Source organism: Natator depressus, chromosome 8, assembly GCF_965152275.1.
Source record: "Natator depressus isolate rNatDep1 chromosome 8, rNatDep2.hap1, whole genome shotgun sequence".
Taxonomy (NCBI): Eukaryota; Metazoa; Chordata; order Testudines; family Cheloniidae; genus Natator; species Natator depressus.
In genome coordinates, this window is record NC_134241.1 from 28,952,240 (window position 1) to 28,972,142 (window position 19,903).

At 41.9% G+C, this 19,903-nt stretch overlaps 2 protein-coding genes across 3 annotated transcripts in view; one reads left to right on the plus strand and one right to left on the minus strand.

The window, feature by feature from the left end:
• The window catches only part of RARS1 (arginyl-tRNA synthetase 1), a 28,788-nt gene extending 18,664 nt beyond the window's left edge, over window positions 1-10,124 (plus strand). Inside the window, exons 7-15 of the mRNA XM_074960674.1 lie at window positions 160-280; window positions 617-746; window positions 1,704-1,808; window positions 2,852-3,030; window positions 3,761-3,870; window positions 4,786-4,891; window positions 7,377-7,549; window positions 8,724-8,971; window positions 9,717-10,124. Coding sequence (XP_074816775.1) covers window positions 160-280; window positions 617-746; window positions 1,704-1,808; window positions 2,852-3,030; window positions 3,761-3,870; window positions 4,786-4,891; window positions 7,377-7,549; window positions 8,724-8,971; window positions 9,717-9,826 — 1,282 coding nt within the window. The 3' untranslated portion in view covers window positions 9,827-10,124. The remainder of the gene's footprint in view (window positions 1-159; window positions 281-616; window positions 747-1,703; window positions 1,809-2,851; window positions 3,031-3,760; window positions 3,871-4,785; window positions 4,892-7,376; window positions 7,550-8,723; window positions 8,972-9,716) is intronic.
• Window positions 10,125-10,173: 49 nt separating this feature from the next.
• LOC141992067 (rho GTPase-activating protein 7-like) overlaps window positions 10,174-19,903 on the minus strand; it is a 154,418-nt gene continuing 144,688 nt past the window's right edge. For both annotated transcript variants that reach the window (XM_074960672.1, XM_074960673.1), the window contains exons 12-14: window positions 19,185-19,402; window positions 17,812-17,985; window positions 10,174-14,938 (exon numbers count right to left, since the gene is read on the minus strand). In XM_074960672.1, coding sequence (XP_074816773.1) covers window positions 14,821-14,938; window positions 17,812-17,985; window positions 19,185-19,402 — 510 coding nt within the window. In that variant the 3' untranslated portion in view covers window positions 10,174-14,820. The remainder of the gene's footprint in view (window positions 14,939-17,811; window positions 17,986-19,184; window positions 19,403-19,903) is intronic.

Sequence of the window (19,903 nt, forward strand, 5' to 3'; positions counted from 1 at the left end):
AGTGTAGTAGCACAATTCGGCATTACCCGCCCCTCCCCAGCAAGCCATGTGACTGAAAAGCTCTAATCACCCTTCCCCGCCAACAATGTTCAGCCTGTTTTAGTTCTGATTTCTCATATGATGCATAATTTTGTTTTGCACTTTCTAACTGTTGGCCAGATTAAACCATTTAGGAGATTGGGGCACCCAGTTTGGAATGCTCATTGCTCACCTCCAAGATAAATTTCCGGATTTCCTGACTGTTTCACCCCCCATTGGGGATCTCCAAGCTTTTTACAAGGTATTTTAGCTAATATGTCCACTTGTTCTCCTCTTACTTTTAAATGAAGCAATAATTCAGAATTGTTGTGAATGATCAGTATAACATTGTTGAAACAAAATGAATTTTAACTGGGTTTGTTAAAGAAGTAAAGAATTGCTTATTTTAGTTTATGAAATACAGGTATCCGGTCTCAGGAATTGTATACTGGTTTAGTAAAAGTAATTTTTTACCCTATCCATTAAGCCACACTGCTTCCCTTCCACCAAATAAAAAATTGCTTTAAAGCAGAATGTCAGAAATACTGTTTTGCATAGGAGAGAAAAGACTTTTTCTTACGTATGGTTTTTAACCTAGGAATCCAAGCGGAGATTTGACACAGAGGAAGAATTTAAGAAGCGAGCCTACCAGTGTGTGGTCCTACTACAGAGCAAAAATCCAGACTTCATTAAAGCATGGAAACTGATCTGCGATGTATCTCGGAAAGGTAACAGTTAGAATTAGTGTCTATTTCTTTAAACCAGTGTTTGTTTTAAGTGGATCATTTTATGTTGATCTGAGACACAAGTTGTTCTTTGGAAATCGATAAAATTCGTTGGGACAAAAAGGAGCAATATGGCTGAAGAAGGTTTGCTCCATAGAACTCCACCATACATATCAGAACATCAGAGCAGGATGCAGAATTCACTTAAAATGAATACAACCACACTTGAAAACCCCAGGATCCTCAGATTTTCCCCAAACAGCATTATGGGTGTTGCCCTTAATAATATCTGGAAGAGTGGTTTTGAAGACTTAGCAACAATGACATTAGCACCAATGTAGAGTAACATCTAAGTATTATGCTGATTGGTGCTTAACAAATGTCTAATATTAGTAACAATCGATCATTTCCAAACAAAATGTCTGACCCTTATTCCTTCCTGCACCTCTGTTTGTCTGCTTCTGAAACACAGGTTGTTAGAGAGAAACCCTTCATCTCTTTCTGACAGCTTGTTGAAGTGTTTATGCTGTATAGTATAGTATTGCTGTGGCCTGTTTTATTTATTAAATGTTACTTACCTCTGTAATGTGGCATTCTGTCCAGTATGGCTCAGTAATTGAAAGTTTTGCCCCATTGCCTTAGTATCTGAGTACCTCCCAGTGACTGATAAATTCAGCCTGACCACCCCACCCCCGAGGTAAGGAAGTACAGTAACTCTATTTTATAGATGGGACATGAGGCACAGAAAACAAGTGACATGCCCGTGGTCACAGATTGCGAGAGAGCTGGAATTGAACCCAGATATCTTGGTTCCTATGCCTATGGCTTAGCCTCAGGACCATCTTTCATCTCATTTCAGTCATATTTTAGGGGGGTCTATTTGCTTCGAGTCTTAATACAATCAGTCAAAGTCTTGAACGTATTGTTTTTTTTATAGTTCTCTCTGTTTTCCCTACTCAGAGTTCCAAAAAATCTATGACTGCTTGGACATTAAACTAATAGAGAGAGGGGAGTCGTACTACCAAGATATGATGAAAGATATTGTGCAAGAATTTGAAGACAGAGGTAACATGTTCCTTAACATCGTCAAAAAATCAACAATTGTCCAGTCACTTCATTTTTTTTATGTTTTTTCAGTTTGAGAGAGAGTTAATTTCTACTAGTTTGTTTAGAGACACTTTCAAGATTAATGTTCCCCAGATTAGACACTTGTCCTTCCCCTCCATTATATTTTTGACTAGAAAATGCTCCCCTGCTGAGGGACACAGGCTATTATTCCTTGTTTTTGTCGTTCAGAAAGGTCTGGGAATTTGGGGCTCCTGGGACCCCCCTGCCCCTAACCACCCCCCAGGACCCCACCCCCATCCAACCCCCCCCCCCCCCCCCCCCCCGCTTTCTGTCCCCTGACTGCCCCAACCCCTATCCACACCCCCACCCTCTGACAGGCCCCCCGGGACTCCCACGTCCGATCCAACCGCCCTCTGTCCCCTGACTGCCCCCGGGACTCCCTGTCCCTTATCCAACCCCCCCGCGCCCACTTACCCTGCTTCTCAGAGCACCAGGATTGGCAGCCGCGCAGTTTAGAGCACCGAGGCAGGCCGGCGGCTCTTGCAGCTGCACTGCCCAGCAGGAGCTTGCAGCCCTGCTGCCCAGAGCGCGGCGCGGTGAGCTGAGGCTGCAGGGAAGGGTAGACAGCAAAGGAGGGGCCAGGGGCGAGTCTCCCCGGCTGGGAGCTCAACTGCCAGGCAGGATGGTCCCCCGGGCCGTAGTTTGCCCACCTCTGCACTAAGTACATCAGGATACCAACTTACAATGGTTTTAAAATCAAGCTAGAACTCTCTTAATGATAGCCTGTTATTTCACCAGCAAAACTAGATTTGTATAAATCTATGCTCTCTTTGCAAATGATGATTGGTGGTGTTTTTGTTTTTTTAAGAAATCAAGCATTTAATGAGACCTGCACAAAATGGGTAGAATGTGAATAGATAGGAGCAACTGGCTTTCACAAGCTTTAGAGCATTATCACTTTTTACATGTAGCATCTAACAACTTGCATATTTCTGCAAATCTCTCTTGAATGCTTACCCTCAAATGACCTCTTTCCCTAGGATTTGTACAGATGGATGACGGGCGGAAGATTGTGTTTGTCCCAGGATGCTCTGTTCCTTTAACAATCATGAAGTCAGATGGAGGTTTCACATATGATACATCTGACTTAGCTGCTCTTAAGCAAAGGCTATTTGAGGAAAAGGCTGATATCATTGTTTACGTGGTGGATAGTGGGCAGGTGAGTACCCCGACCTCTGCTTTGTTCTTCAGTCAGTCACTAGATATCGCTCTAGCCTAGAGGACAGGGGCTAGAAGGTGTTATCACCTGATGGCTATTTATTGGCCCTTATGTGAAATTATTTGGTAATTACAGTCCAGTTCCTGATGGGCTGTGGGCCAATCACAGAATTCGTCACCACAGTTTAGACTCGCGGCCATCTCAGCAGTGCCCAAGGATTTAACACTCCGGGAAACAAAACTATCCGCACATCCAGGTCAGTGCTGAATCTGAATGGCTGGAGAGAGTGTTAAAAACCTGCACTGTCACTGTTCATGCCTTGCCTTGCCTTGCCTTATCTGTGGAGTCTCCAGAGCTGTCTGTTGAGTACCTTTCACCAGCATTTATATTCACTTAAATGGGAACTATAAAATGCAGGCAGCGGTGATGCACTTGTCACACACTCTTGTACCGAGAATTGGGGAGGGATCTTTAAAAGTATCAGGCATGGATACGTTCTGAAAATCTGAATAGTCTGTAGAAACTGATGACAGTAGTGCTTCGTCATTACAAGTGTCCTGTGCAATGAGTCTAAAGGGGGACGTGATCAGTTAGGGAAGCTTTATTTTTCCTTGTAATAACACTCTTGGTACAAAAGCATTTTACAGTATTTATACCAGAATCTTAATGGGAAAAAGACAATTGGAAAATGCAGTTGACAACTGCTTTTTATTTTTCTATTTCTTTGCAGTCAGTGCACTTGCAGACAGTATATGCAGCAGGTCAGATGATTGGCTGGTATGACCCTGCCGTGACCAGAGTAGTCCATGCTGCATTTGGAGTGGTACTGGGAGAAGATAAGTAAGTTAAATGAATAGACCATTTCATGGTACATTTAATGGATACTGTGATTACACTTGCCAGGCTGTCTCAGCATCAGACAACAGAAAAAGAAAAGAAGTCAGATCATATTGCAGTTTTCAGGGTCAGATTCCAGCAGACCCTGTCACGTTGTTTGACATATTCTTGTATGAGGACTTAAAATGCAAATATCATACAAATACTTGGACTTTGAAAATTTTGCTTTACATGTTGACATCTAAAATAATGAAAAAACAAAGTTCACTTAATAATGAGTTTTTTGCATGTCTGCTGTGACTGTCTTTCCATATATTCTGTTACTATTCTATAAAAGTGCACTATTTTTCTGGAATCTAAACAAATCAGGTTTTTTGGTTGTTGTTTTTTTTAAAGCCACCTCTTTTTCCATCCCAAACAAACTAGCTCTGCCCTGTTTTTATTTGAGAAAATTCTATCTTAAAAAACAGATTTCTTGTAAATGAAGTTCATGTATGTCTAAATTAACATTGCAAACCAGTGTTTCATTATTCATTGCAAAATAAGAAATCTGAATTTATTTTCCATAAGAAAAATATTTTATATATTATTCTGGCTAGACTGTGGGCTTAGATTGCATTTTGTTTGACAAGATTATTCTGTCTACTCCATAACAAATGTGTTTATAGCTTGTGACAGCCGTGTTAGTCTGTATTCGCAAAAAGAAAAGGAGTACTTGTGGCACCTTAGAGACTAACCAATTTATTTGAGCATAAGCTTTCGTGAGCTACAGCTCACTTCATCGGATGCATCCTAATTATTAGTAAGCCTCTAATTTAGAACAATTTAGTTCTGCAGAGGCTTGTATAACTAAATCTTACAATACAAGCTGATTGTGAGCCGTGGGGTTTCTATTGAGCCATGTCTATGTGCTTTCAGGAAAAAGTTCAAAACTCGTTCAGGGGATACAGTGCGGCTCATTGAGCTACTGGAAGAGGGGCTAAAACGATCAATGGACAAACTGAAGGACAAAGAGCGTGACAAGGTAATTGTGATGGCTTACTTTTCTTCTTGGAAACAAGTATGTGGTGGGTTTCATCATGTACTGGATGCTTCTGTATAATGGATCCAAGGGAAATATATACAGAGCAAGACTTTCCCCTCCATCACATTGCTCACTGGGCTTATTTTCAGTGTTACCATTCTACGGCGTGTTGTGATTAGCAAGCAGCTCTGTTTTACGGGCTGGAATTGTTCCTGACACCAGTAAGAAAGGCTCCCCACCTCTGAAGCTCTTAAATTTCCCTGCACTGTGAAGTAGACACTGATGCTAATTCCTAATGGATTTAGTGTAGTTCTGAGTTAATCACAGCTCATTTGAGCCGGCAGGATTGGACTGCAGGCAACGCCTCAGCACTGGCTGGATATTGTAGTTTTGAAACATATCGCGGGCTTGTCTGCATGGGGAAGTTAGTGGGCAGGAAGCTAGGGTGTGAACTGAAAGCACGCTAGCTACTCTGCACTTACTGTCCGTGGGGACATGCTGAATGCCCTTGGGCAGTTTAGCTTAATGTACTTCTCAAATGCCTTAAGCTACTGTGCAAGAAGACTCCCTTAGTGCACAGTAAGAGGGTCCACATGTGTGCACTAGGTATTCCTCACTAGCTACTGTCGGCTTTTTCCCTTTGGTGGCAAGCCCTGGAATATTTATTGCACAGTTGGATCGTGGAGAATAAATTAGGATGTTAAAGCTTTCAGTGCTGGAAGCATTTACTGTAGCCATCCCCGCACCCCTCCTTGCTCTGCCTGAAAATGGTGCAGAATGCTGAGCAAGCTGCTTTTCGGGAACAGCTCGGAATCTGAGTTGTAGGAGACTGCCCCAGCATGGGGCCAGGAACCTTTTGGGAGAGCAGGGATTTTTAATAGGGAAAAGGATGAGATATGAGCCAAGGTTTAGAAGGGGGCAGGGTGTGAGATGGGTAGGAAAGGGACAGCCAGCGAACAGGGAGTTGAGGATGGTAAGCAACTCCAGGACTTGATCCTGTTTTTGAGACAAACATTCTCTTGGCAGCTAGAATAGGTAGGAGAGGTTAGTTAGGTGAGGAGATGTCACAGGCCATAGAAGAGCGGGAGCAAAGGTAGATACACTAAAAATGAACATTCAGTCCACCAGGAACCCCATCTTAGCACTCGCAGAGCTGCCTCTTGCCGCAGCCATACCAGTGTCAGGAGTGGCCACCTGGTGGAAACAATTAAAAAAAAAAAAAAGGTTGGGGCAGGTCGTGTTCCTTGTCTGGTTAGAGAAGTTCCTGCATTGTAAAACAGCGTTAAATCTCCACTGTATGCTGGTGAGATGCAATGGGGGAAAACAACCGATTCCTTAAAGATCCAGCAGGTGGTGGTAGAACACAAACCACTCAATGCGGTTTTCCATACAGCGCAGCCTTTGCTGCCTCCCTAAGCAAAGATGTATGTTGAGACAGTGGCCTTGATGGGAGCTCCAACATGGCTCAAACCTCTCCTCTCTCTGAATTGGCTTTGTGGCATATGTACTGGAATCTCTGCGGGATTAAACTCCTATGCGCTGTAGCTAGTTATTTGCTAAATTGTTGGAATTAAAGCAGGTCACGCATGAGGCTCCAAAATCGCAAAGGTATGGAATTCTATATCAGTGCCTGAATTGTGGACAAATCACCCTCTGATTTCAACAGCCTCAAAATAGCTTCAAAAATGCATAGCACGGCAGTTTGCTCTTGCGTAGCCTTCAACTGTGTCGCCTTGGTACATACTGTGTTCCACTATGGGAGGTGATCTCATTTTGAAGAGATCCTCATTTTCTGGAACACAAGTCGAAACTTTCAGACCATACTGTTATGGTGATGGGGAAGGAAGGATGCCCTTTAGAATATAGGAGAGCATGCTAAACTGTTCCTAAACCTCTCTGAGGTCAATCAGACAGTGGGGCAAAATACTAATTTACAGTTACATGGCATTTTCTACCTTCCAAAGCACTTTACCCACTATGCAACTTCACCACTAATTAGGTGGGGGGCCACAACCAGCTGACATTTTGGTTAAAGGCCCTGGGCCCAGGCACTAATCTTGCTGTCCATGCACAGAAGACAGGGCCTCAGTTTTAAGTGTCACAGGAATGACACCTGCATGGGACTTCTTTGGCAGCAGGAAGTGTTGTGCTGATCCTGCTCTGTTTCCAGATAATCTAGGTGTCCACTTTATAGTAAGCCTTGATGAAATAGAAAATTCACTTAAGGGATAAGCAAATTTGGCTGAACAATCATCAGTGCTTTGAAATGGGTTCTAACTAGTTAATTTCCCTCTGGAAAAAGCAGAGTCAAAGTCCATGAGTTGATCATGTTTTCCCCCAGCATGTTACTTGGCTGGTGCCTCTAGAATATTTCCTGCTGAGGCCTTTCCATTTCTCTGGGTTTGTGGTGAAGCAAAGCATGCTATGTGGGAGACAGAATGGTTACAACTTGTTTTTATTTTTTTTTCTTTTTGGTCTTCTATAGGTCTTAACTGAAGAAGAACTGAAGGCTGCCCAGACATCAGTTGCTTTTGGCTGCATTAAATACGCTGACCTTTCCCATAACAGAATGAATGATTACATCTTTTCTTTTGATAAAATGTTGGATGACCGAGGAAATACAGCTGCTTACTTGCTCTATGCCTTCACTCGAATCAGGTAGTTCAAGGGTATTTTGGTTGCTTTAAAACCAAGCTTAAAATGAGTTGCCCTTCAGATTGCAAAAAGTGTAATATGTCTATTCCATCTTTTATTAACTAAAAATAACAGAATTCCTAGGGAAATCTCAGCTGTGGTCTCCCTTGCTCTCCTGCCGCTTACTCAAAAAAAACCAAAAAAATTATTTGTGTTTGGGGCCTTAAGCCTGTTTCATTTTCTTTCCCGAACTGCTTGCCCTGATGATATCCTTAAATGCCAAAGGAGGAGTCTAGCTGGACCCCTCTGAAAAGCTCTGCCTTGTTTAGTGTAAAATATCTGCCATGCTTCATAACAGCTTAGCCTGAACTTTGTGCTGGGCTGACACTTCATCTGCCTTGGTAAATCTGTTCTCAGTATTAGCAGGTGGGGTGCGCTGTGATCTAAGCCCTATGTGTTCTGAGAGGGCGTGGAAGTGGAACTCCTCCTTGGCCAGCCACTGCAGGCTGTCCTTCCAGCTGGAGGGCGAGCGTATCTAATTTTTCTAGCAGTGTGGCCATTGTCTTGTTTTCTGCCTTCATGTCTAGATGGAGCCTACTTAGTGAACATAGTCAACTTTCTCCCTCAGAAAGGGCAGGTCTGTGTGGAGAAGTTTTCCAGGCAGGCATCTCTGAGTGACATTACAGGGTAGTGCTCTCTCCTAAATGAATATTTGTATAGGCTTATTAATAATTACATAGCCCACTCTCACAAGGGAACTGTGCACCACCACCTCTTTTGGGTACCTGTCCCTGTTTCCCCCTCCCATCTATTACTGCTTTCCCGCTTTTTTTCCACAGCCCCCACATACACTTGAGCCCCCAGGCTTCTTCCCATATCAGTGCCTGGTCACCTTTTAGCTTCTCATCCACTCTTCCTCTTGAATGCGTGTCCAGTCCCTTGCTGCTTCCGTGCACTAATTCCTCCACCCAGTGCATGCCTCCTGCATTGATTGCCTATGTTCTTGCAATGTACTGAAACTGAATATTTTTCTAGGCAATTCAGGCTGTTTTCTAATATCCATTCAAGTTACCACTCCGTAGCTAGATCATTCAAATCAGAACCCCTTTGCTTTTGGCCCTTCAATCCTGTTGCAAAATTCCATACATAAGCATGACCAATGCTGGGCTGTTTTTTTTTTTTTTTTTTTTTTTGTCAGATCTATAGCACGTCTGGCCAACATTGATGAAGAGATGCTGCAGAAGGCAGCTAGAGAAACAAAGATATTACTGGACCACGAAAAGGAGTGGAAACTGGGCAAATGCATTTTGAGATTCCCTGAGATTCTGCAGAAGATTTTGGATGATCTCTTATTACACACACTCTGTGACTACCTCTATGAGCTGGCCACCACCTTCACAGAGTTCTACGATAACTGTTACTGTGTGGAAAAAGACAGGCAAACTGGTGAGTGCATCCCTTAAACTTGCTTGCAGTGAGCACATCTCTGTGAGGTTGTAATTGGAGAATTCTAATGATACAGTTGATCAGGTTTGTACCAGCATTCCAGGCTGAAAGGCCATAACATCCAGGCATGGGGAGTCTTAACTTTGTGTTAAGGATGCTGTTACTCCAGTCATTCTTGGATGCAAGATAACAAATGCACAAGCATGTCAAGGCAGCTTTTTGTTGTTGTTTCTGCAAAGCTATTGCTAATAGTAAATCATATCTAGTTTGTGTGACCAGTGTTACTGATTTTTATGAACAAGTGCATGTCTTGGTCTATTCAAAAAACAGAGCTATTGCTGTGTTTGAAGGAGGGCTGTCTGTGGCCACACTGGCTGCTCTGTCTCTGCTTTACAGAAAACCCAACCGTTCCCATTTATATTTAAAAAAGAAATTCACCATAGCTATAAAAGTGTTCAGAATAAGATGAGGTTTCCAAGTGCTAGCACATGTAACAAAACTCTCTCAAGTAGAGAAGAGAGTGGGCACTAGTGATCGATCATCTCTTGTGAAAATGCTACTTGCCGTAGCACCTGAGTGTATTAAATAGTGTGTTTTTACCAGTCCCTTTTAGTGTAATGGAAGCTACATAATTCCAACTGTACTACATCATGGAAATAGCACAAATGCAGTGACTGTAATGTGTAATCTGTGATGCTTCCTGACCATCTAATTCAAGCTTGCACTATTTTTCTTTCTTCTCCAGGAACGATAGTGAAGGTGAACATGTGGAGAATGTTGCTGTGTGAAGCAACAGCTGCCATTATGGCCAAAGGGTTTGACATCCTGGGCATCAAACCAGTCCAGAAGATGTAACTACTTCTGCACTTGGGCCTCTTGTATTTTACTAAACTAGTTTTCTTAGCTGTCATAGTGGAGTCTTATTCAAACCCTACTTTAAAAATAAAAAATTGCTAACATTGTGTGGATTGAACTTGTGTATGCTGCCCTGTACGTGGGTGGCATATTGTCAGTGTGATGTTTTAAAGGACATGCAACTCTTACACACAGGTGCCTGAATTTATATATCGCATGCTGAATAGGTACCTAAAAAAACAAGGTCAAGAATGCATCAGTAACCTGGAAGAGAGACAAAGAGAGAGGACAGAGCTGATAAGTGTTCGAGGGCTGCACCTTTATTAGAGGTGCTTTGTCCAGGCTATTACAATCTGAATATTTCAACCAAAAGTATTTACAGAAAAGGAAGAAAACTGAGTAAATACAAATCTGAGGAAAGTGGTTAAATTCATATGCATATTAAAATTCCAGACTTTCAAAATATATAAAGCTCTGGTACCCGAGGCTGCCCTATGCGCACTACATTGCATAGCCTCATGTACGTGTTTTTCAATAGCTTAATTCTTTGGAAAGATGCAGTTGCAGACACACCAGTGATACTCAGATCACCAGGGGTGCAGGAGCCAAAGAGCCATAGTAGTGCAAAGTTATTGTTTCATTTACTATATATTCATATTTAAACAGTATGCGGGGAAATATTTAGTTTTTATTTATATTAGTCTCACAGCAAAAGGACTGACCAAATATTCTTATTTTATTAACTACAATTAAATCACAAAGAGCCACAGGGGAGGCAAAGATTTAGCTTATTTTAGTACAGTACCTTAAGCTAATTTTGAAGGAAAATGGGAGTGAAGTTCAGTTGAACCTGTGCCTGTTTTGCACCTTAGTACTATAGAGCTAAAGTAGTTTCACCCATCGCTTGTCTTAAACGCAGTCTCACTTATCAGTGCCTAGAAAGAAGACAGTTAAAACACTGTTTCTAATACTTACGTAGGGCACAGGGATGTGGCAAAGCCTCCATACGTTACTAGCAGTTGGCACATCTACGTTCTGCATCTACAACTGTGCCACTGAAGTCTAAGGGGTTTTTTTGTTTAACTAAACTATTGTAATCTAGAAATAAAGACCCTGCTTATACTGCCACCTAGTATACCTCCAGCCCAACAAAGAGTTTCCTCTCCGAGCATTTAAAATCATTAGCTGCTATTGCCCAACACTAACCTCTCTCACTTTTAAGTATGGTACACTGGACTTTCTAAAGCTTACATATTACGGAGTGATTTGTTTTTTAAAGTCACTTGCTGTACCTCTTACAAAATTCAGTATGGCATCCCTGACCATATATTGCTACATGCGTTGTCATTGTTTGTGCTTACATCTAAATGTTTAAGATGTCTGGGTTGCTTTAAAAAAAAAAAAAAAAAGCTGCACTAGCATTTAGAATAGGATGCTGTGTACTGGATTTAGATCCGAAGTTGTGCAAAATTATCTCCAAGCACGGCTCCAGGTTTAGCTGTGTGACTTGTTAGCAGCTGGTAACAGAGCTTTTACATTTTTAATCTCCAGCTCAGGAAAACTTGTCACTACCTACATTTCCAGTGCTGCAATAAAGTTAATCTGGCAGCATTCTATGAGCATGTGGGGCCTAGAGTCCAGTTTTCACTGGGGTTTAAGAGCAAAATGGTAAAGCAGCATTATTGTGGGTGCAGGTAAGTCTTATACTGGGTCAGCCTAGTGGTCCAGTGAGCCCAGCAGCCTGTCTTCTGACAGTGTCCAATGCTTCAGAGGGCCTGAACAGAGCAAGCAAGCAATGAGTGACCCATCTCTTTTTTTGCTTGTGGCAAAACGAGGCTAGGGACACACAGAACATGCCATAGATGGACCTATTCTCCATGAACGTATTATGTTCTTCCTTTGAACCCTGTTAGCATTGTTTTGGCCGTCACAATGTACGTTCCATAGCTTGATTCTGAGTCATGTGAAGAATAACTTGCTTTTCTTTAAACGTGCTGCCTATTAATTTCATTGGGGGCCCCCTCAGTTACGTGAAGGAATAAACAACACTTCCCTTTCTCCACCCCATTCATGATTTATCATATGCGCCTCGTAGCTGTCTGCTTTCTTTACTGAACAGTCCCACTCTTTTTAATCTCTCCTCCTAGGAAGCTGTTCCATACCCCTAATTGTTTTTGTGGCCATTCACTGTACCTTTTCCAATTCTAATCTCTCTTTTTTTGCAATGGGGTGACCAGCCCTGCATGCAGTATTCAAGATGTGGGCATGCCATAAATGGATATAGTGGTATTATCTATTCCTTTCCTCAGACATTGAAAACAGCTGCTCACTGTACAGTAGCAGTCAAAAAAAGCTAACCGAACAATCCATCTAAGGTCTCTGGTAACAGCTAATGTTGTGTGTAGAGATGGGCATATATTTCCCAATTTCATCTGCCATTTTTGTTGTGTAGATCAGTAAAAGCCCTTTGTAACTCTTCATTGTCTGATCTGCAAATTTTGTCACCTCATTGTTCATGTTGGAATGGTCCCCATACAGCACCCTGGGAGACACCACTCTTTACCTTGCTCCTTTCTGAAAATTAGCCATTTATTCCTACCCTTCGGTTCTGTGTTTTAACCAGTTATTGATCCACTAGGGGCCCTTCCCTCTTATCCCATGACTCTCTTGTGAGTCTTTTGGTGAAGGACCTCATTAAAGTATTTTATCAACTGGCTCACCCTCAAAGAATTCCAGTAGATTGGGGAGGTCTCATTTCCTGTTACAAAAGCCCTGTTGACTCTTCTGTAACAGCTTGTGTTTATCTGTGTGTCTGCTAATTTTGTTCTTTTCTATAGTTTCACTCAGTTTGCCTGGTACTGAAGTTAGTCTTTCCAGCCTGTAATTGCCTGGCTCACCACTACAGCCTTTTAAAAAAAATGGTTGTCACATTAGCTAGCCTCAAGTCAGCTGGTACAGACGCTGATTTAAGTAGGTTACATACCACCCTTCGCAATTTCCTATTTGAGGTCCTTCACAACTCTTCACTGAAAGCCTGCTGACTTATTACTGTTTAATTTATCACTTTGTTCCAGAAAACCTCCTCTCTTGCCACTTCATGCTGGGGCAGTTCCTCAGCATTGTCACCAATCGCTCACATCCGTAAAGACTGAGTCAAAGGAGTCACTTAGCTTCTTGACAAGAGCCTTCTCTTCTTCGTGTGCTCCTTTAACGCCTTGCTCCTCCAGTCTTCCTGATTCTGATGTTCTTAAACTCTGGCAAGTTAACAGTCAAAAGAAGAATTTGAAACACACAGCAAAAAAAGTTTAGGTTCCTTTCTGTTCTCCTCAGCAGGATTTGACTTCCAATTTTTAAAGGGTGCCTTTTTGCTTTTTATCACTTTTACTTTGTTGGTCCTCTTACTGTTTTTTCTGAATTTGGTGCCACACGTATGGTGTTTTAAAAAAGTTTCCATGCCCCTTGCACACAATTCACTTTTGTGGCTGTACCTTTTAATTTCCATTTAACTAGCTTCCTTATTTTTTATGTAATTCCCTTTTCTAAAGTTAAATGCTACTGTGATGGGCTTCTTTGTGTGTCTCCCCCAACACTGTTAAATTTATATTATGGTTGCTCTCAGCAAACCTTTCACCTCTTTGACCAAAGCACGTGCTCAATTTAGGACTAAATCAACACTTGCCTCTCCCCTTCTGGGTTCCAGAACTAGCTGCTCAAGGAAGCAGTCATTTGTGGTGTCAGAAAACTGTGTCTTTGACCTGTATCCAGTCAACGTGGGGACAGTTGAAGTCTTCCATTACTACTCAGTTTTCTATTTTTATAATCTCTCCCAGAGCATTTCACAATCACCGTCTTGGTCAGAACTTCTACTAGGTGTTGGTAAGACACTGATAACATTCACACCACCCTCCGTGTGTAAGGATGTAACATTGCATGGCATATACCTAAGCAACTCTTTAATCACAAATGCAACTGCGAATAAGTTCCAAAACATCATAAATCCAGGGCAAGTTAGTTTCACAGGAACAACTAACAAAAGACTCAACCCTCACTCCACAGCTGAATAAAAGATTTAACCCTAGGAGTAGCACCTTAATTATCTGTGTACACACACTTTTTGGCTTTCATGATGAGCAGCTTATTAAATGTACAAAAGGAATGTTTAACCATGATTGCAGTTCAGTAAACAAGCACAATGCTTATGATTGAGCTCAAGTGACTTAAGTTGAAGGTTACATTAAAAAACCAGTTTCTGCTAGGCCAGTCACATAATTTCTGCTGAGAATTTAGCTTGGCTTATGGCCTTTAGTTAACAATTGAAATGTATTCCTAAAGCTTCAACATGGGGAAAGTAGGCAACGCTCTCAAGTGCAGGAACTCTACCCATAACATTAAACAACCACCCCCGCCAGATTTGGTTTCCTATTATGTAAAAAGGAAGTATGAAGAGTTAACAGCATATGCTAAAGTATTTAGCTGCCTCTAGTAAAAGGCATAGGTTTTCAGCCCTATTTTCAACTGTAAAGAGGTTAAAATTAACTTCACATCTCCACCACCTTATTCAATAAAAAGAAATTTCAAGAGACATAATGCTCTACAATACATAAAAGTCTACATCTTATAAAATACTTAATGCGTATTTGGAAAAATACCATGTTCTTAGTTTAATAATTTACTTTATAACTATAATTTTGAACCAGCATATTTTGTCTTTCCTGGATGTAACAACTGCATTTTATAACTTTGTATATATACACATTTGACCTTTTAGCTACCTGTGCAGCCAGTTCAAGAACAGCTTCCTGAAACTGGGGGGGGGAGGGGGGGAGCAGCTTTATAAAATTACTATTTTACATTACATTTATATGCCATTACAAATTACTTCTTGGTTTATTAGTTTTAAAATATAGGCAAGTCTCTTGAGTCTGTAGCTTTTAAAATGATAGCAGAGGAGCAGTTCTTTCCTCAGCACCAGCCTCTGTTTAGAACCAGGTGCTTTAGATTTTCGTTTCCTTTGTGTCATTACTGAGAGGTTTGAAGGAGTCTTTTATCCTCATCAGTTCTGCAGCACACATATGACCAAAAACCCTGTTGTACCATTCTGTTGTTCGTCCCCTGTAAACCAAGAAGTCAATATATTAGTAGCCCTTAAAAGATATTTAAGCAGGACTAAGCAATTCATTTTCTTTCTGTTCACTACCTTCTTAATTTGTAAGCACATACACACCTAATTATTATTAATCATTTGTACTGCAGTAGTGCCTACATGCCCCCACCCTCACTGTATGTGTGTACATACAAAAGGCCAACTCCTCCCTGTAAAATAGCCTAAAGAGTAGTTTGGCTAGGTCTGGGAAAGAGGGGGGTTTAATGCAAAAATGCCCTAATTCCAGTGGAGAAACATTGGAAGAGGTTCATTTTCTTACCACACCTAGGTTATAGTAGAATTTTTGACTAGTCATCGTGGTGTTAGACATTAATGACATTTTGCTAACTGCTGCAAATCTCTTTCCAGTGGGTGCTGGGGGTATCTTCATCAAACCTTCCCAAATGAGCCATCATTTCTGCTCTTCCTCCAAGAAACTGAAAGTTTTTGTAGATGTTGGTAATATTTAATAATCTTTAATTCAGGTGCCATGGTCTACTATTTCAGAAGTGACTAATGGCCTTTGGGTGCGCACCATGACGTGTCAGAAAGTGTTGAGCATCCATTCTCTGAGCCATCAAGGCTCAAGGTGTTTTACGCTGAGCACCCACTCGCAGAGGGAGCGGCTATCACTAGTCACTTTTTGACAATGTAAGTGTGTTGCCATTATTATAGCGCTGCAGGTAACAGATAAGCCACAAAAAAACTCTGCAAAACCTCAGTCTTCCACCTACAGTAGATCCACCATGCCTTAGCCTAGATCAGAGATGTAGCTCACACTCCAATGCATAGGATCAGGACATCTGGCAGACATATGTCAGCTGTCATTTAGGACATCAGAGCTAGGTGCCAAATCCTCAGATGCTGACAGCTGTAATTCCTGATGAAGTCACTGATATTTCAAAGGAAGATACTTGCTCAGCACCTCTTGGTATTTAGACCCTCATAATTCAGCCACATGGACTCCTGTGATGTTGAATGTTCAGCAGTGCGTAAATAGCTAAATACTATTAGCATTCACACCCTGGGGTCTTTCTGGGAACATGCCATTTAGGAAACAAACTCCTGATGAGGAAGGCCCAAAAATTTAAAGCAAATTGCATTAAGGAATTCCTTTCCATTCACCTTTTCCTCACTGATCACCTCACTCTCTGCCCTAAACTTGTAACTGAATCACTTATACAGTGACTCTCCTGCTTACTCAAACTAGGTTTATCCAAATGGTGTCCTCATTAAGGCAAGTAATTGCAAAGTAATTAGATATTTACACAGTGATTGCAGCCATTCCCCAACAGAGATCCACTTGTTTTTCTGTTCAGTGACATTGGTGGCTATTTCACAGCTTGATGGAGACTGTTTAGCCAAAGTGGTGCCACTTTACTTGGGACTCTCACCCCTTTGGGTTTTGGTTAATTGAAACAAAATGTAGCAATTCAAGTCCACTGGACATTTCACAGTATCCTCAAAGTTGGCTCAAATTTCTGGGAGCTTTCCAGAGCTCAGATGGGAAGAGAGTCATGCACAGAGGTAAAGCACACATGAAAAAGAGAGACTACGGTATAACACTGTGCCTCAAATGTTTTTAAAAATTGAGACATGAAATTTGATGTTGACCCTTCCATCTCTCCAGCAAGACCTTACAGAATAAGTCACATTTTTTGGCAGCATTGGGGTTACTAGAATTCACTGTTCTTGAGCAGAATATCTAGTGTATGAGTGAAATCTAACTTTCCTCCAACATCATAGGACTTGAGTCTCTTCCACCAGCTTATTTATTCTGAAACACCATGGAGAAAAAAATCCCTCTACACATAATACCCCATTAGCCTGCCTTTGATTAAACTGTGTACTATGTCCCCCTCTACAGGTCAGAAGCAAAGCATATCCTGCAGAACAACTACTTTATGCATGATTGAAGCTCCCACTTAACCAAACATTCTGCATGTGCCCCAAGATGTTAAAATATTGGGGGTTAACCTGTACCTGTTTGTTGTTTTAGGGAGAAAGATTAACAAGAGTTATCTTGGTTTATAGAAATCTAGCTAACATGCAGCCCCCCTTTGTAACTTATGAGAATGTGCATTGGCTCCACCAGCAGAGAATGTGAAGCAATCATCTTACCCAGCTTCTAGATATTCAGCACTGGATTATACCAGTTGCTTGCTGTTTTCTACCTCTCTCCCCGTAAACCCACACAGATCATTGCAGTCACAAATAGGGCAGAACTGTTATAAATAGCTCTCTAACAGCACACAACAACACTGTGCGACAGCTTCAGACAGGATGTGATGAATAGTTCTAGTACTCATGGTGTTTGAGGCAATTAAGATAAAATTCACAGTAAAAAAAATCTCAGTAAAAGATTATGTGGAGTGTTAAATACCATCTGTCCCAATGCCAAAATAGCTTTGTTTTTGATACTCTGGGGGAACAGAATACTTCTCTACAGCGAGCACAAACTCAAACCTGTGGTAGACAACCCCACTTGGCAAAGATGTCTATGTGAATACACAAAATAAATCAACAGGCACTTCTTATCCAAAGACTTCAAAGTGTTTTTACTCAGGTGAGGAAGTAGCATTATCCTAATTTCACAAGGGGGAACTTTTACAAGGAAGAGAGGTTTGCCCTAGATCATCCAGCAAGTTAGTAGCAGAGCCAGGAATCGAACCCAGACCGCAGCCTCGGGCCCTCTCCACTTGAGTGCTAAGTATTATTGTATGTTAATTTCCTCTATGTTACTGTAGAATATGTGTGACAGAACATACTGGTGGCTGGAAAGGTGTGCTCAGGACCCAGCAGCTCCATAGGGCTAAGGTAAAGAAACAAACTAAAATGATACCTCGTGTCTGTCCGGCAGACGTGAGTCACTTTGGATTTCTGCGAGCCAACTGGTTCTATGAGATACTGACACAAAAGGACATGGGCCAAAATCCCATGCAGAGTAGCTCCTTCACTGTCAACTGAGGTAGCTGCCAAAATACAGGTGCCACTCTGGGGATCAGTCCTCCAAGTCCTAGAACAAAGAAGGACATTTTTAGGACGTTTCACACAGGATGTTTTCACATGGCTGGACAATCGGATGTTCTGCCTGTGGCATAAAGCAATATTCTGACGGGCAGAGACCAATTCAGTTAATGCACAACATGAATAAAAATCTTTTCCAGGCCTCAATCCATATGGAGGAGGCTTACAAATCCTGCCATAAACGATCTATTATTTGTGTTGCACTAGCACCTACAGGTCATGGATGAGGGTTCCTTTGTCCTAGGCACTGTTCAAATGCATAATAAAGACAGTTCCTGCCCGAACAGCTTACAATCCCTATAGAAGAGACATACAGAGGAGCTAACTAAGTCCTAATCTACACTACACACTTATGTCAATATATTGCTCAGGGATGTGGAAAATCCATACCCCTGAGTTACATAGTTATAACCGACCTACCCCCCTGTATAGACAGCGCTATGTCAATGGGAGGGCTCCTGTCAACATAACTACCGCCTCTCTGGGAGGTGGATAACGTACGCCCACAGGAAAAGCCATCATGTCAGCGTAGGTAGCATCTTCAGTAAGTGTTGCACTGATAACCAGAGTCCTGCACCCACATGAAACCACACTGCACATGAGCACAACGATCTGCTCAAGTAGATCCAGGGGCCTAAATCACCTGAGCAGATCTCAATCAATCAATCCAAGTCTCCCGCCTATACCTTCTTAGGAAGAAAGAGTGATAGAATAGGATCTATTCATTGTCATACCGGGCTAGAATTTACATTTTTCCCAGACGCAAACCAAGGTTTCTCGCACTGGGGGATAATACAGCTTACGACAACAAACGTTTGCAGTTGTGCTATAATTTTTAGAAGAAAAGAGGCAGGAATGTGGCAACAATTTCTGAATCTCATCAGTGTAAGCCTCTTACTGAGTCTGTAAGCTCTTTGGGGAAGACTGTTATTGTTATATGTGGCACATTTGCCTGGCAAATGAGGGCTCTAGGCATTACTGCAGTATACACTGTATAACAATAATGTACAATCAGATTGGTGGTTAGTTACTCAGTAGTTATCCTGAAACCACAGGGAACCGCACCCCTTATTGATTGACGTGGAACTGCAACAACCCAGCATGAAATGCTGGGAAGCAACACGCACCAAAGTTGGGCTATAAATTGTGTTTGGGAAACCAACGAGAAAAGTCAAATCAGTTCCTTACCTCAAAACCACATACTCCCGTGGCAGGAGGGGTGACATGCTTTCTCTTGTATAGTGATAAACATCCGTTTCATCATCCCAGGTCTCTAGGATTTTAGCCTGCTGCAGACTTGGGTCCCACAGATGCTGCTCTGTCAGTATGCGTTGGAGGATTACTTTAGAAGTGGCATCGATTTCAGTGGATGCCTTCCATAAGCGGACATGGTAGTTATCTTCCACCTTAGAAGACAATTAATGGACACTAGTAGTCTACTAGGAGTACATTTAGTGATCCGTTCCACCACTCCCTCCCTCCAGCAGAAACCTACACAGCCTTTCAACAAGGTGTGTGTTATAGAAGAATGGTTCTAGGAGCCAAAGTGTAGTAAAGGGGGCTTTGTAATATGAATAAACTGCCCAGTCAGCATGGATTATGAGTACTCATGTTTCTGGTATCTACAATGAAGGCCCTCCCTTAACTTTCTCCTACAAGATGGATATCTTGCCCAGATAAGGGTGTGCCATAGATGAAGGGCGTGCAAGTCACAAATGGGCAACTCAACTTTGATTAATACTAGACTACAAATAAAAGGTACCAGGGAGTTGCCGTTAGCTCGAAAGGGCTCTGGGGCAGTTGCTGAATGGATGTTAGGCAGAAACACAGCTAGTTTCAGCACACCCACAAGCTCAGAAAGGTGCATAATTATTAACTTCCATCTTTGCTAACACTCCAGCATCAGA